Below are 14,311 nucleotides of genomic sequence, written 5' to 3' on the forward strand. Positions count from 1 at the left end.
AGATATGTCTACATGCTGCAAGAGGCGAAGCAGCTTCGGCACGTGTGTTTCCAAGCACCTGCCTCCTCATCTGATGTCATGTGTGCCAGGTGGCGACGGGGGAGGCTTCGCATGAGGCGCTGCCGATGCTGCTGACGGTGCCCAACATGCGCGGAGGCCCCTACGCGGGCTACTCGGTACTGGGCTTTGGGGACGTTGTGCTGCCGGGGCTGCTGCTGGTGTACGCGCGCATCTTTGACCTGCGCCACCGGGTTGGCATCTGCGGCGGCTACTTCCTGCCGGCCGCCGTCGGCTACGGCTGCGGCCTCGTGCTCACCTTCATCGCACTCTTGCTGGAGCTCTTTGGCGACCAGGTGGGATGCTTGTCTCATCACATGCGGTCTCTGGCTTGTCACTGTCCTGCGCATTTGAGCTCTCAAGATCAGAGGTATTCTGCGCTCGTGCAGTCTCCTCGAAGAGATCATCCTCTTGCGGTCGGGTGCTCTTGTGGATCGGCAGGGGCACTTTGGATCACACAATATCAATTGAAACCCGCTGAGGTATCTTGCGCAGCCTCAGTGTGGTTGATATGATATGAATGGTGGTTTGACTGGAATCGAATAGAGGAGTGAATATTATCAGTGTGTTTGGCTGCACACAGGGTCAGCCGGCGCTGCTGTACCTGATCCCCTGCACACTGGGGGTGGTGCTGGTGCTGAGCTATTGTCGCGGCGACCTGGCAGCCATGTGGGACAAGGAGAAGGAGGATCCGGGTGAGGTGGTCAAGGGGCGCCTGCCCAGCATCATAGAGGAGGACGAGGAAGAGGACGATGATGACATAGAGCAGGGCCTCCTGCGCACGCCCTCTGACAGCCTCCCCGTGCTGCCAGCAGTGCGCTGAGGTTAGGGTGTTGGGTTGTGGATGGCTGGGGGAAGGAGCCTGTGTGTTTCTCTTTCCTGCGGTTGTCTGTTAGCTGTATGGGGTTGGCTTGAGAGCAAGTATCCTCTGGGCACTATTCGTGCCAGGAGTTAGTGTAAGGGTAAAGTACAAGTAGCGCAACTTACACTTGTGCAGGTCATGTATTTCTGGGACTTGTGTTGTAAATTCAATGTCAGAGAAGTCCATGTGTCAGGCGGGAGGCTGCCATGCAAGTCTTACTTCGTAGGTAGTTTTATTCTGGCAGTGTGACACTGAGTGTTGTGGTTAAGAAATGGCTTATACCGGCACCGGGTGTGAGAGTTGCAATGGCACTTTGGGCCAACTTGAAAGTCGGTGCCCTCTGTATGGTCCTTCACTGTGCAGGCCAGCAAATGCGGCGCTCATTGCACCTTACGCAGAAGGGACACTATGTCCAGGAGTGTCAATGATCCCATATTTGATGCATGATGCTGTACATGATGTAAATCTTCACCTTGAAAGAGCGCTGGCGCCTGTAGCCGCCTTCATGCCTTGATCAAAATGCTTGCGATTTCGTGTTTTGCTTGTTTTCTTCTCTTGCCTCACCTGAACTTTTCAGCATTGTCTGGCCAGCAGATTTGCTCATGAGCCAACCTGCACAACAGCTGGCCTCATCCATTTTGGTTGCTATTTACTGGGACATAACCCCCTCAACACTTAGGAACTTATGCTTCTTGCAAACGAACCCTTTTCAATGGTGAGCTGCTGCTGGTGCCAGCACGGTTTGGTGCCTGTCCGATCTCGAGTTTGAATTCGAGGAGATCGAAGCTAATTTGGCCGCACTCACCGAGCTGTCACGTAAAGAGACTAAAAGTTAGATTTGAGTAGAAGTCATCGATTGCAGTATCGTGAAACACTTCAAAACTATACCTTTGTTTCAGCAAGAAGATGACGGAATAGGACTTGCACTTAGCATCAGTCCAGTATACTCAGTGCCATCGTCACCTCACGAACCGAACTTTGTTTGTGCAAGACCAGGTGGGTAGCTAAAACAGATTATAAATACGTTACAAATCCACAGCATAAAGTTAGAATATGCAGTGCGGCATTGGGCACCCAATGCACAATGTCCAACATGTTTACTAAGAAGTTCTGAGTATTCGGCAATCAGCGTGGCTGAAGTTACCGGTTTCTGAGCAACATCAGAGAGAGGATGGCAGTGTCAAGATATTTTCGATGTTTTTATTCGAAGTCATACTGGGCTTCAGTACCTCTGTGCTCGTGTGATTTGACGACCTGTGTAGTACAATTCCTGGTGCGAACAGAATAGTTTTTTGGGTCTCTGATTGCACGTATGCCTCCTGCAGGATCGCATGCGCGTGCTCATCCGTGTCGTCAGTGTCTGTTTCCTCCTCAGTGTATGTAGTGCACAGTACGTCAACAGCACAAGCAAGCCTGTTGACACAAGCGCTGGATACAAATTTTCATCTAACCAGGCAACGAACCCGTTCCTGATTATCATAGGTGAGGCTCAAACATCTCCACATCAGAAAGGCTCACTTGCACTCAACATTGCTGCTTGCAGCTGCAATTGCTGCTTGGCAGCAAGCAGCCTACACGCAGCAGTATCGCCTGGTGGAATTTCTAAAAGGACCATTACCTGCAGGTGTATGCGCGATAGCAGTCATCGCGGCATTCTTGCTCTTGTGCGGCACAACTGCATACGCTGACATCAGGCGCCGGAATGCAATCAATGGACCTGGCGGTCAGTCCTCAATTTACATATCTGAAGACCTCCTGCTGCACATGCATGGAAGCTCACACTGGATGCCTGGATTGGAATTGCTGTTGTAGCGAGGGATGACATTGTAGCGAGCTCTCGGTGGTGTGGCAGGGGTGCAACAGCAACCAGCGGCTCAGCGGTCAGCGCCGACCGGAGTGCAGCCGCTGAGACCGGAGCCCTTCATCCCTGTTGTTGTGGTGTCACCCAACAACGCAGTGGACATCGCTCGGCGTGTCGGCGATGTGGATAAGAACGCGCTGCAGTCGCCGTTTGGGAAGTGGGATCAGAAGCTCCAGTCCGAGCCTTCCTTTGGGAGAGGAAGTGAGACCCCTTGCCTACAGCAACCCCATTTCTTTCCCTGCTTCTGTAAGTAGGACTGGGGTTGTGTAGAGTTTCTTTAGCAATGCAGGTGTTTGCCATCATGCATGTGTCTCACTCACCAATGGCTGTTGACAGGGGTCATGCCTTTGTGGTTGGAGTCAGTCCTGCAGCGGCAAAGATCCACAGCGAGTGTGGATGATGTGGAGATGCAAAGGGTGGATTCAAGCGCAGCTGACAAGCCACACCCTCTGAGGAGAGGCAGCAGCAGAGCCCGAAGTTTTAGGAGACTGGGATCAGGCTGCTTGGGGGGCCCATCCGCCAGTGACAATTCAGCAGAGGTGGCATCTGGTGATCAGGTGGGTGCCATTAAGTTGCCGATGATTGTTTGTCATGAAGCGTTGGGAGGTGGGTTCACTAGCAGATGAGTTGCACGATGATTCAAGTTGCAGGATCTCTGAGAACTTCCTGCTGCTCTGCAGGCCTCATCATCACAAGCCGCTTCCACAAAAGTGCTGCAGGAAAAGAAAGAACAGGGAGAATGATGCATGCTGATCAACAATCAACTGTTGAATTTATGTAGTTGGAATCTGGCGGCGAGGTAGAGCAGGCATCTAGAGATCTGCCAGTGTATTGACCTCATTCTGCCAAGATGATTGCATCAATGTTGTCCATTTGATCTTTGTGGTGTGACTTGTGCATTTTCTGAGTCCTATGTACCGCTTTTCAGTCATGTATCTTCAAGAGGCCATGCCGACTCGCTATTTAAGATCTCGATGAGGTTGTTTCAGCACACTACCTTTCCCGCATGGGTCTGGAATTCTTTGTGGGCTTCTACTATGTGTCTTAGCCATGCCAGCATCTATTTAATGAGTAAGTGCCTCTGTTGTAATTGGCCCACCGGGTGCTTTGAGTGCTGCAGCTGAGCATGGTGCAAATGATCGTAATGTATGGGTTTTGAATGCCTGCTGTCACAAGTTGCAATAAAGAGACCTGGGCGAGTCGCCTTTTGTGCCTTGCTATCTGTGGGACATTACGTACGACTGGGCGCGTTTCATAAATCACATGATCATGTGGTGTGAACCAATCTGACTGGGATCTAATTTATAAAGGTCACCCAAGTACTACTCAGGGCCTCTCGCCTAGTAGGCGAGAGGCCCTGAGCCATTACTGCAATCAAAAATTGCTCTAGACCCATGGAACAATTCAGAATTTTGGAAATTGATGCTTCGAAAATATGTCTTTCCCATTTCCATTTTCATTTATATTCATGTATATGCACCTGGAGAAGTGCTGACGTGGCAAATGCACCATGCATGCATTGCTCGAGCTCTGTCGCCATCATAGGCCCAAACCATCGTGCCACTGAAACGGCACTTGAAAATGAATGTTCAACCTCGTCCAGGATGCACACTTGTTATACGAGACCGTGTTCCAACGAGAACGAATGCCAAAGCGTTTCCTTGAGATCATCTGATATTGACCCGAGCAGCGTCATTAATGAAGCTCTCAACAACAGCACACGGATCCTATTTGCAGTCCTTGCAGCAGCTGGGGTTACTAGAAAGCCTGGAGAATGCTCTGCAGAGCGAGGACGATACTCCTATCGTTTTGCAGGCAAGCAAATTTTTCGTCACAGTGCCGTATCCTCTCACTGAAACCATCGTCAGTGAGCAACCTGCAAAAAGTTACTGATCAACACTTTTTGAATTCGTAGGTAGATGCAATGCAGGCTGCATGCACAAGCCCTCTGCTTGGCTACACCTTGCTGTCTGACCCAGGTGAACTCCTGTGACTCACATCCTGCAAGCTGGAAACGATGGGATTGCTAAAGGACATGGATAATAACTTGCATTGCTGCAGAGGCAGTGAGGGGGAGATTGATAGCAGAGATCCTGGAGCAGGACGTGCTTCCAAGTGTTGCAGAGCGAGTCCGGCTGCGAGTGACAAAGGTGTTGTGTTTGCATGCATGAGTCTCCTTCTCTGCTGTCCACATCGTGCTGTTCATGTGAATATTTCCCAACTGCAGGCTGCAGCAAATGCCATGACAGGACAGGGTGGCTTCCTGCAGGTGCCTCTGCCGCTGTCCCCAGTGGGTCAGGGCCATGCCTTGACTGGCAAGCGCGCCACAGTGCATTTCATCGGCATCTGCGCGGCTGCCTCCTCAGTGGGCCGCCGCATCTCCTCACAGGTCCTCAAGTGCCCCAGCTGCGACACAGTCCAGACAGTGCTGGTCGGTGTGCCCAGGCATGCCTGCTGCGAGGAGAGTGACGGCCTCAGCTGCGCACAGTGGGAAGAGGACATGGCTGGACGCACATTTGTCCCGGTATTTCTGCCTCACAAAGCATGATCTACTTAATGAGAGCCCCTGCATTAGGTTGACATCGTGAGACATACGCATGCATGCTCCAACATGTGCAAGTACCAGCCCATGCGGCAAGGTTATGAAGTTAATTCTGTTGCCATTGCAGGTGCAGCAGCTCTGGTTCTCTGCTGTCAGCAATTCCTTTGGCGCTGTCACACCATCAGCACAGGCAGTGAGCATTCACCTGACAGGCGGGGACCTCTGTGGCAAGGCAGCCATTGGAAGCTGCGCCATCATCTTTGGCTGCATGGAAGTGACACCAATGTTTCCTGCATGGTCCATAGGAACGATCCAGGTAACGTTCTCTGTGAAGACACATGCATGCTTGCATGCATGCAACAAGCCATGCATGCACTTTGCCCTTATCCATCTTTTGCCTTCTTGCATTGCAATGAATTTTTGTTGGCAAGGCTCATCCTTTGTCTCTCACGTTCATGTGCCTTGCTGTGGTCAGGTCTGGGCAAACAACATGGAGATCCTGTTGCCCAGAGCAGCCGTGGCAGCCCCTGCTGCTTCAATCGAGTGGGATCGCTGGCAGAGTGACATGCTGTCTGAGCCCAGGCACGTCATCGCAAATCTGTGTGAGGCGCTCTCTGCCTGGCTACAGCCCCAGCCAACAAGTGCCTCCATCCTTCTGGCCATGCTCCTCAGCGCAGTGACCGCCGACACATCTCAGAATGACATGCCAGAGACCGAGCGGAGCCAGGCAAGTTGCCACATCTCTTGCACATTCTTGATGCAACACATGCTTGCAACAACCCACATATTGCTTTAGACATCTTGTCCCTAGGACTGGACAAGGCGTCATCACTTACAAGAAGCATGCTAATAGCGCTTACTAGACCCGAATACCTAATTTTCGCCTCGCCACGCTACCTCTGCCCAGGGATGACTGTCATGTGGTGTGCTTGTGTGTCTGTGTCGTGCAGCACTGATGCCAAAAATACACTTGCCTGTTCAGGTGCATGTCCTATTGGGATGTGATGGGCATGAACCAGGTCTCATGCGCATCATCCAGAGGGCTGCAAAGCTGCTGACTCCACACTGCGTATTCCATGATGAGTCCAGGCCACTCCTGCCCAAAGCACAGTCCACGCTTCTGCCTGGTGTTGAAAATGGGATGCGCGTGGATTCTGGATCCCTCGGACTCGCTGCATCAGGTAAGCAGCTCTTCCAAGCTATGGTTCTTCTGCAGCCGATTCTTCTCAACTCAACATACAGGTCTCTAGAAGGAATACAGTTTCCCTTTTGACATGCCCTGCACAAGATCCCAGCTTGAGGCAGTGAGCCCCCATACTTTGACATCATGCATGCAGATAATACCAAAGTAGAGATGGCCAGCGACTGTGGTGTAGGAGTCCTTGTGCTGCAACACCAGCACCTGAAGAAGAAGGAACAGGATGCCCTCGCGCACACTCTGGAGCACAGCAGTAAGAGTGTCTGCGCTGACCCCACCCTGAGTGTCCCTGTCACCGCTGTCCTGTGGATGATTGCCGACCAGGAAGACATCCAGCAGAACGGCACCAGTACAAAGGTAACCAAGGTCTTCATTCAAATCATGTGAAACATACCGTGATATCCAGTAGTGGGGTCTGGCTTGGCAGTCTGATTCTCACCTGCCAAGCATTTCAGGCCATCAGGAGTGATATTTTGCAATGCATACTTTACCTTCAATGCCAATCTGCCATTGACACAGACATGCCAATCGTAGTCTGCATTTGTCTTCAGCAGGGAATGTGCCTGTGCAGGGCCGCTTCATGAGCTCTACTTCGGCGAAGGTCCAACTCAGCAGCAGTCTGCTGGGTGCATTTGACCTTGTGGCTAGTTACAGCACCACAGCAGACTTGGAGCTGGAGGCCATAGAGCACATCCTGGATCTGGTGGCTGACCCAGGATCAAATATGGACGATTCCAGCATTGAGCAGATGGCGTCCCTTGGCAGATGCATGCAGCGCCACATGGCTGAGGCGGCATGCATGCTCCAGCCGACAATGAATCCTGCTGCTGCCAACTTCCTGCAGCAGTACTTCATGGTGAGCCTGCAACATGTTCCCAACGCTGCATTTCGTTATGTGCAGCAACAATCCGCACTGTGACAAGCGACCGGTGTCATGTGACATCTAGGGACTGGCTCTCGTATAAAAATCAGTGAGGCATGTTGCTGATGGGCACAAGCCTGCAGTGCGTGACAGTCTATAATTGTGTGATCTTGCTGTCGAGTGCAGGCCCTGAGGCAGTATGATGCAGCTGATTTCGAGGTGACAGCCGCCACGCTGAGCAGCCTCGCCCGGCTGGCAATCGCGAGCGCTCGCCTGCACCTGCGCGACACGGTTCTGGCCCTGCCTGACGCTGTGCTCGCCATCGTCATGTTTGAGCGGAGCTGCGAGGCCAAGGTTCGCATGCTGCACCTCTCCTTTTAGATTTTGTCTCACGATCGCTGCGCGTCTTCCGACACAGCATGCTTGAGGAAGCTGCATGCACAAGACTGCACTTAATGCTCAGGGTCTTGCCGGAATGTCCTTCGGAAATTGATAAATTGCAATCGCCCCCGGCTGGCGTGGGCCAGTATAAATACTGAGCAACGTGCCCACTGTTGATTGAGTCTTGCCTAAATCTGGCGAGTCCATCAAGGGGTAAGTGACAGCCTTTAAATGCAGCTTGTCTGCAGGACGCAACTTGCCTCTTGGCAGGAAAATCGTGTAGTGATAGTCTTGCAATTAACCGATTTAACTAGCAGCTAAGGTGCTGTTGTGTGCACAGGGGTTCCAGGCACAGATGGCACATGATGTCTGCCACGTGCACAACAGCTTGCCTGATGGAGAGGAGTTGGCAGACCACCTGCAGGCTACATACACCGCCCTGAAAGCGCAATTTGGCAGCATGGATGTGGATTTGGCCAGAGAGGAGTGAGTATTCCGCTGCGCATGCTTTCTGCCTGTTCAGGGTTTGTGTGACCTTGCAATAGGATGGTCCAAGACCTTGTTGCATGGGCATGCAGCATATACGCGTATTACTGATAGGATGTACCATGGGAACTGGCATATGCTCAGCTTTGTGGCCGAGGGCAGTAAGGTGAAGTACAAGCGCCAGCAGGAGGTGAGATGCATGTGTGTATGTCGGAGAGATGGTCTTCAGTGCTGCTAAATAGCTGCCTAATTTACTGAATGACTGCCATCGGCCTGGACACTGAACTGCCTGCAAGCGCATCAATATTTGCAAGGCAAAGAATGACTGCAAGATAAATCTACTAAAATCTTAGAATATTTACTGCGCGCCGGCTCCTCTCCAACCTGCTGGGTGCCACACGCTGGCTTCACAGGACGCTTCCTAAGAGCTCCCATATTTAAATTTGGCGTGATGCGCAATGCCGGCCGGCCACGGCCACGGCCACGGCATATGCCTCACAATGATGCATCGTAATCATTATATTATAATAATCATGATGATCAGTTTCATTGCATGCAAGTCATGAGCATGATCATGCGCATCCACCAGGTGCATGCGATAGTGACCATGGTGAGCTGATGCCCTTTACTGCGCACATTCAATATTCGTGATTGCACTTCAGAGCCTGGAAATTAAGCACATGAAAAGATCCAGACTGCCTCAAGCACGTGACCCCGCCAGGTGGCAATCAGGACTTGTCACCGTTTCCACCAGGTGCTCCTGGAACACAACACACACACAAGGCTGCACTGCAAATGATGATCATCACTTCGGTGCCCTCGTGCCTCACATTTCATGCAGGATGGTGATGCGCCCTATGTTTTCTCCATAAGTCTCGTAGGGGAACGGGGAGGGGTTTTTCTTGCTTGCAGCAATATCCCCTGTGCATCGTACTACGGTAGATGATTTGATATTTTGCTTAAGTTTGTCGCAATTCAAGACCAGAATCTGCACTCCTCGTGTTGTGCGCAGCTGACTTTACCTCGGCTTCCCCCTAGTTTCGCAGTGGTCATGGGAGGGAGACATTGTGTCTGATAAAAGTATTGTAAGCATCACAGCCATCAGTAAGCTGCAGAATGGCGAGGGCAGCGCAGCTTCGGCGGTTGCTTTTTCTGACGAGCATCGCTGTTCTTACCTGCACAAGTTGTCTTGCACAAGGCCAGAGCGATGTTCGCCCAGGCATCAGCTTGAAGAGGTCCTTGTTGGATGCACAGTCTGATTTAACCAAAGCAGAGGGGGCTGATTGCCGTAAGGTCAAACATCTTCCTGAAGTCGTGGACAAGTGCGCCTATGTGAAGGAGAACTGTGCTAAAGGTACGAGGCGTGGACCCCCAGGCACTGCTATATTGTTGGTAAATTACACATTAGATAAATTTACTGTAGGAATGCTGATACGCAGGCTCAATCATATCCTACGTGGAGTTGTATTTCTGCTATGTGAGACCTGCTGGGCAGCTCCCAATCATCCTATACCAGGTGACATTCGCGGGGCTTCCTTGGGGGATTGCAACCTGTGGCATAGAGAATGTCCTTGCATGGTGATTGGAATCTTCAATCCCTTCGTGTTCACATCATTTTTGCTGTTCGCAGGTTGCCTGCATTTTGTGGCTGCTGCTGCTCTTCCGTATCCTTGGCAGCACAGCCGAAAACTTCTTCTCCCCAATTTTGACACAGCTGTCACAAGAAATGGGGTTGCCTCCCAGGTTTGCTGGAGGTGAGCCATTTACCGGTATCTTCAACAATTGTGCAAGAGTTGTGCAAAGCAGGCTCCAATCATATGAAGTTGCAAGTTCAGGAAGAATCTGCACTGTCCTTTGCAGTGACGTTCCTGGCATTGGGCAATGGAGCACCGGACATCTCATCATCAGTTGCTGCCATCACTGCTGGCCACTATGAGTTAGCTGTGTCTTCACTCCTTGGTAAGTGCGCCAGCACTTCTTGTGATACTAGATGATTTTACAGGTCTCATCTGACTGCAGCAATCATTCAGCTGCCAGCATGCCTGAAGTTTTCACAACACGGCGATCTAAGTGACACAGAAGCAGCAAATTGTTATGAGGTGGCAGGGAATATCATCTCTTATGTGCAAACGGGATTTGATATTGGGTTGTGAAGGTGGCGGCTTGTTTGTGGGGTGCATTGTGGCGGGCGCCATTATGCTTGCGAATGGTGGAGCGAAGGCTCGTGGGGCGCTCATGCGCGATGTGTCAGCTTACTGCATTGGCGTTATAACCATCACGGTGTTCATGTGGACTGGAGAGATGACTTACTTCCGCTCGGGAGTCCTGCTCATCCTCTATGGAGCATTTGTAGTCATCGTGCTGGGTGCCGACCTGTGGCACATTTTCACCAAGTGAGTACTCGATTCAAATATTGTTGCTGTAGCCTATAGTGCAATTCGAGGGATGGATGCATGTGTGCTCTGGCGCAGTGGGCGTAGCTGACGGCTGCGGTGCTCACCTTTCACAAGCACTTTGAATGTTGTGCATGTCAATCGCATGCCAAAGGCCTGAACTCGTGCATGGTCTTGTGCTTCTCAGGGGTGCGGACGCCGAGAAGCTGCCAGAGGCGGAGCCTTTGATGCAGGAGGATCCAGCTCGTGGGAGGAGGCACACAGAGCCGACTATCCCCCCTGCAGCAGACCTGTACTTGCATGATCATGCTCATAATGTGAGTAGCACCCTCAGTGTATTGTGGGCCTCCTGGAGTTGGGGGTGGGCATTTATTCCTGGCAATTCCACAGGTTGATGGGAGCATGCTGTCGGAAGACGGTTTTTCTGAACGGCACGCGATTCGACAGTATTGTCTGCTGTGCTGCTGAGTGCTTACTGCTTTTATGCGAGTCCCTTCTGGGCACCCATACTCTGTCAATGTATGGCCGAGCTTCTTCTTGTGTGCAGCAGGTTCCGGACAGCACCATTGAGTTGACAGAGAAGCAGCACAGCACCGGCAGCATCGCTCACAGTGTGGAGGACCGGTCGGAGAGCGGCCTGAACCACCAAGCAGACGGCAGCCGCGAGCATCACCATGAACAGGTGCCCCCTGCCTTGGCCTCCAGCTGACCTGAAAAATCACCAGAATGCAGCATGCAGCATGAGAGATTTTCGACAATTGCCTTTCTTACTGAATGTGCTAGATGCAGGGTCCGTTGTAGCATTGGCCCCATTGCATGCAGGAGTGCTGAAATAATAAGTTTCATTTGATATATGCAAGGGTGCTGTAAATGTTAAGTATTCTGCCTCTGATGATATATGGCTGTGGCAACACACCATGTCTGCTGTGAGAAGGACATGCATGCATCAAGCCTGAGACATGATTTCGAGGACACCGTACAGTGGTTGGCTTGTGCATGACTTATGTATTCCTCTGGTCATTAGTAACCAAATGGCCTCTAGATGGGGCACCCTATTACAGCATGCATAGCAGGGATGCGTGAAAGGCAGGCCTGGCTCGGGCAAAGGGGCACTACAGACACTTGAGCTTTGAGAGACAGGACATGGGCAGGAACACCATCATTACTATCAAAACAAATACCACATCTATAATTGTGCTACTGGCGATGGTGCGGCAGGCGCGGCACCACAGGGTGAAGCGCTGGCTGGACCAGGAGGACGTGCACCTGATGAGCGGGCGCGGCTACCGGGCGCGCGCATTGGCTGAGCTGGCCAACTCCTCCACCTTCAACTACCGCGGCCACATCCACGAACTGCGCCGCGCCTCTGCCGAAGCCTCCCTGCTCAGCGACGAGGAGGCCGGCCCCGCAGGGCACACCCCTGCAGACGGTGCGCTGCAAGATCTCTGCCATGAATTGCCCTCCCTGTGTTATACCTGTGGTAGTGACGTTCCCGGTCAACGTGATGTCCATGCAGCTGTGCTTCTTTTGTCTGATGCAGACGCTGCATGAGGCAATTACAGGAAATTGTTTGTGTCATTTAGGTAGTAAACCACAAGGGTGATCTTTCTGGAAACAGTGCACTGCTACTGGTACATATTACCGCTCTTAAGCAACAGGCGAGTAATATATATCTTTTTGCTGGGCTGCAGGGTACCAGCCGCCAGAGATAGTGGACTCCGGAGCAACGATCCCTGAGGGGCCGGATGAGGAGGGGGAGGGGGATGGGGAGGACTACAGTGGCGATGCGGCAGAGAGGGGGGTGAGTCCCCTGCTGGCAGAGGGGGGACCGGGCCCCCACCGGCCTCGGAGAAGGACAGCTTCCATGGAGCTGCTGGAGCCCGGCGGCGCCGCCAAGAGGCCCGGGTGGTTTGGGCGCTCCTTCGCGCGGTGCAGAAAACACTCTGGCATCGTCTGTTCTGTGGTGAGCATGGCTGCCTGTGTGCTCTTGGGCCGAGCCTTTGTGTGTACTTGGATATGTCATGTGAAACATGCGCAATCGCCCTCTCTACGACGGACAGTGTTGTTGATGTGCTCTCGTTATAGAGTTTGAAGAGCCAGTGCAGGGTGGAGCACAGGTTGCTGGAGAGGAATGAGCTGTATGCACTTGTTTGCTGAGCAGTCTAGGTCTGCCTGCAGCTGGGGGTGCTTGAGGTGATTGCCAGCACAGTGGAGTGGCCACTGCTCATCATCCGCCATGCCACTGTCCCGATCGTGGAGCAGGAGTTTTACAGCCGCCCCTGGTTTCTGACATCCTTGGTGCGCACCCTGAGGCAAATTTTCTGGATCTTGTGAATGCTTACTGCTGCCATGCAATCTGGTGACCTTGTCAATGGTTGAAGTGCGGCCACCATGGCTGAGCACACTGCACATTGGCATGAGTAGCGAGTCAGTGTCTCATGTCATGGTGTGCAGGTGTTTGGGCCACCAGCTGCAATGTACTATCTGGAGCTCAGCTTCATGGCCATGGGCATTGCTTTGGGGGTTGGCTGTGCGGCCTCAGCGCTGGCTGCCTGGGCAACCAGATCTTCAAAGGCCACTCCACCGGTACTGCACCTCTCCATATCCAACAGTGCTACTGCTCTCATGTCATGTCGGGCAATCAGATGCTGCGCTGAAGTCATCAAAATTCCATGCAAGAGTGCATACGTACCCCGCGCTACCATTGGAAGTAATGGGTGTAATGCTGGGTTGCAGGCCTGGACTTTTGGCCTGGGCTTTCCGGTCGGTTCAGCGGTCATTGCTGCACTGGGCTTTGTCTTGGCGGCCATGTGGATTGACACAATTGCCACGGAGCTGGTCAGCATGCTGGAGTACCTGGGGCTGCTGTCTGGCATCAGCCACACTGTGCGCCCCTGTGCATGCCTCACTCAGTCCTTGCAACATCTATTTCCTTCACGGCTCCCTTGCCATGCTTGCTGCTACGTCCACAATCGCCTTTCCTTCTTATGCACCCTCACAACCCCAATTTATTCGAAGGCGCAGACCAAGCAAGGCATATGTGCGCGGAAGCCCGAAGTTTGAAAAACAACGTGTATGTGTGCGCAGGTTTTGGGCCTGACGGTGCTTGCCTGGGGCAACTCGGTGGGCGATATGTCCACTAACATGGCCATGGCGCGCAAGGGCCTGGCAAATATGGCCATGACTGCATGCTATGCTGGTCCAGTCTTCAACCTGTTGGTACGACCCCCAACTACCTGCTTCCTTTTGTGGCGGGTTACTTGTTACTACTGCCATTGCTAAAGCAGTTGGTGCTATTCCAATTCTGCACCGAAGTCGGCAAAGCAGCTGTGTCCAAAAATCTCACAGGGTACACTAATGCTGCTCTGGCAGATCTGGGGTTCTGAAAGGTGGTTGATTGAATGCTGCAACAGGTGGCGATTGCGCTGGGCTTCATCCGGCTGCTAGCCTCCAAGGGCCTGACCAGCGTCCAAGTGGTGGTGACAGAGAATGTATTTGCCAGCTGTGTGTGTGTCATTGCCATGTGTGTCGGCGTCATTGGAGTGGGCCTGACAAACAACAACCGCCTACCCCCCAACTTTGGTCTGGTGCTCATCGGGATGTATCTGGCATACCTTGTTGTGACCATCTGCCTGCTGCTTACGTGAGTGTGTCCAAGTGTACTTGCAA

At 52.4% G+C, this 14,311-nt stretch overlaps 2 protein-coding genes across 2 annotated transcripts; both read left to right on the forward strand.

Moving 5' to 3' along the window:
• Positions 1–1,905: 1,905 nt before the first annotated feature.
• On the forward strand, positions 1,906–3,884 carry COCSUDRAFT_53726 (hypothetical protein). Its single transcript, XM_005646682.1, has 6 exons — positions 1,906–1,915; positions 2,245–2,401; positions 2,544–2,642; positions 2,772–2,981; positions 3,117–3,337; positions 3,461–3,884. The coding sequence occupies exons 2-6, from the start codon at positions 2,251–2,253 to the stop codon at positions 3,521–3,523; spliced, it is 744 nt and encodes a 247-aa protein (XP_005646739.1). The 5' UTR covers positions 1,906–1,915; positions 2,245–2,250; the 3' UTR covers positions 3,524–3,884.
• A 6,561-nt stretch (positions 3,885–10,445) lies between these two features.
• COCSUDRAFT_55891 (hypothetical protein) lies at positions 10,446–14,289 on the forward strand (the record flags this gene model as incomplete). The annotated part of the gene is made up of 10 exons (XM_005646683.1): positions 10,446–10,642; positions 10,830–10,959; positions 11,193–11,324; positions 11,861–12,071; positions 12,334–12,605; positions 12,821–12,940; positions 13,097–13,228; positions 13,379–13,528; positions 13,730–13,861; positions 14,056–14,289. 10 exons carry the CDS (start codon positions 10,446–10,448, stop codon positions 14,287–14,289), a joined length of 1,710 nt encoding a protein of 569 aa, XP_005646740.1.
• Between the last annotated feature and the right edge of the window lie 22 nt (positions 14,290–14,311).

This window comes from Coccomyxa subellipsoidea (assembly GCF_000258705.1).
Source record: "Coccomyxa subellipsoidea C-169, whole genome shotgun sequence".
NCBI classification, from domain to species: domain Eukaryota; kingdom Viridiplantae; phylum Chlorophyta; class Trebouxiophyceae; family Coccomyxaceae; genus Coccomyxa; species Coccomyxa subellipsoidea.

Bases quoted from the DNA above. Each gene is read 5' to 3' on its own strand.
- COCSUDRAFT_53726 (XM_005646682.1), top strand. From the start codon at position 2,251: ATGCGCGTGCTCATCCGTGTCGTCAGTGTCTGTTTCCTCCTCAGTGTA. The intron at 2,402-2,543 runs GTGAGGCTCAAA...CATTACCTGCAG, and splicing joins CCCGTTCCTGATTATCATAG to GTGTATGCGCGATAGCAGTC. The intron at 3,338-3,460 runs GTGGGTGCCATT...GCTGCTCTGCAG, and splicing joins AGGTGGCATCTGGTGATCAG to GCCTCATCATCACAAGCCGC.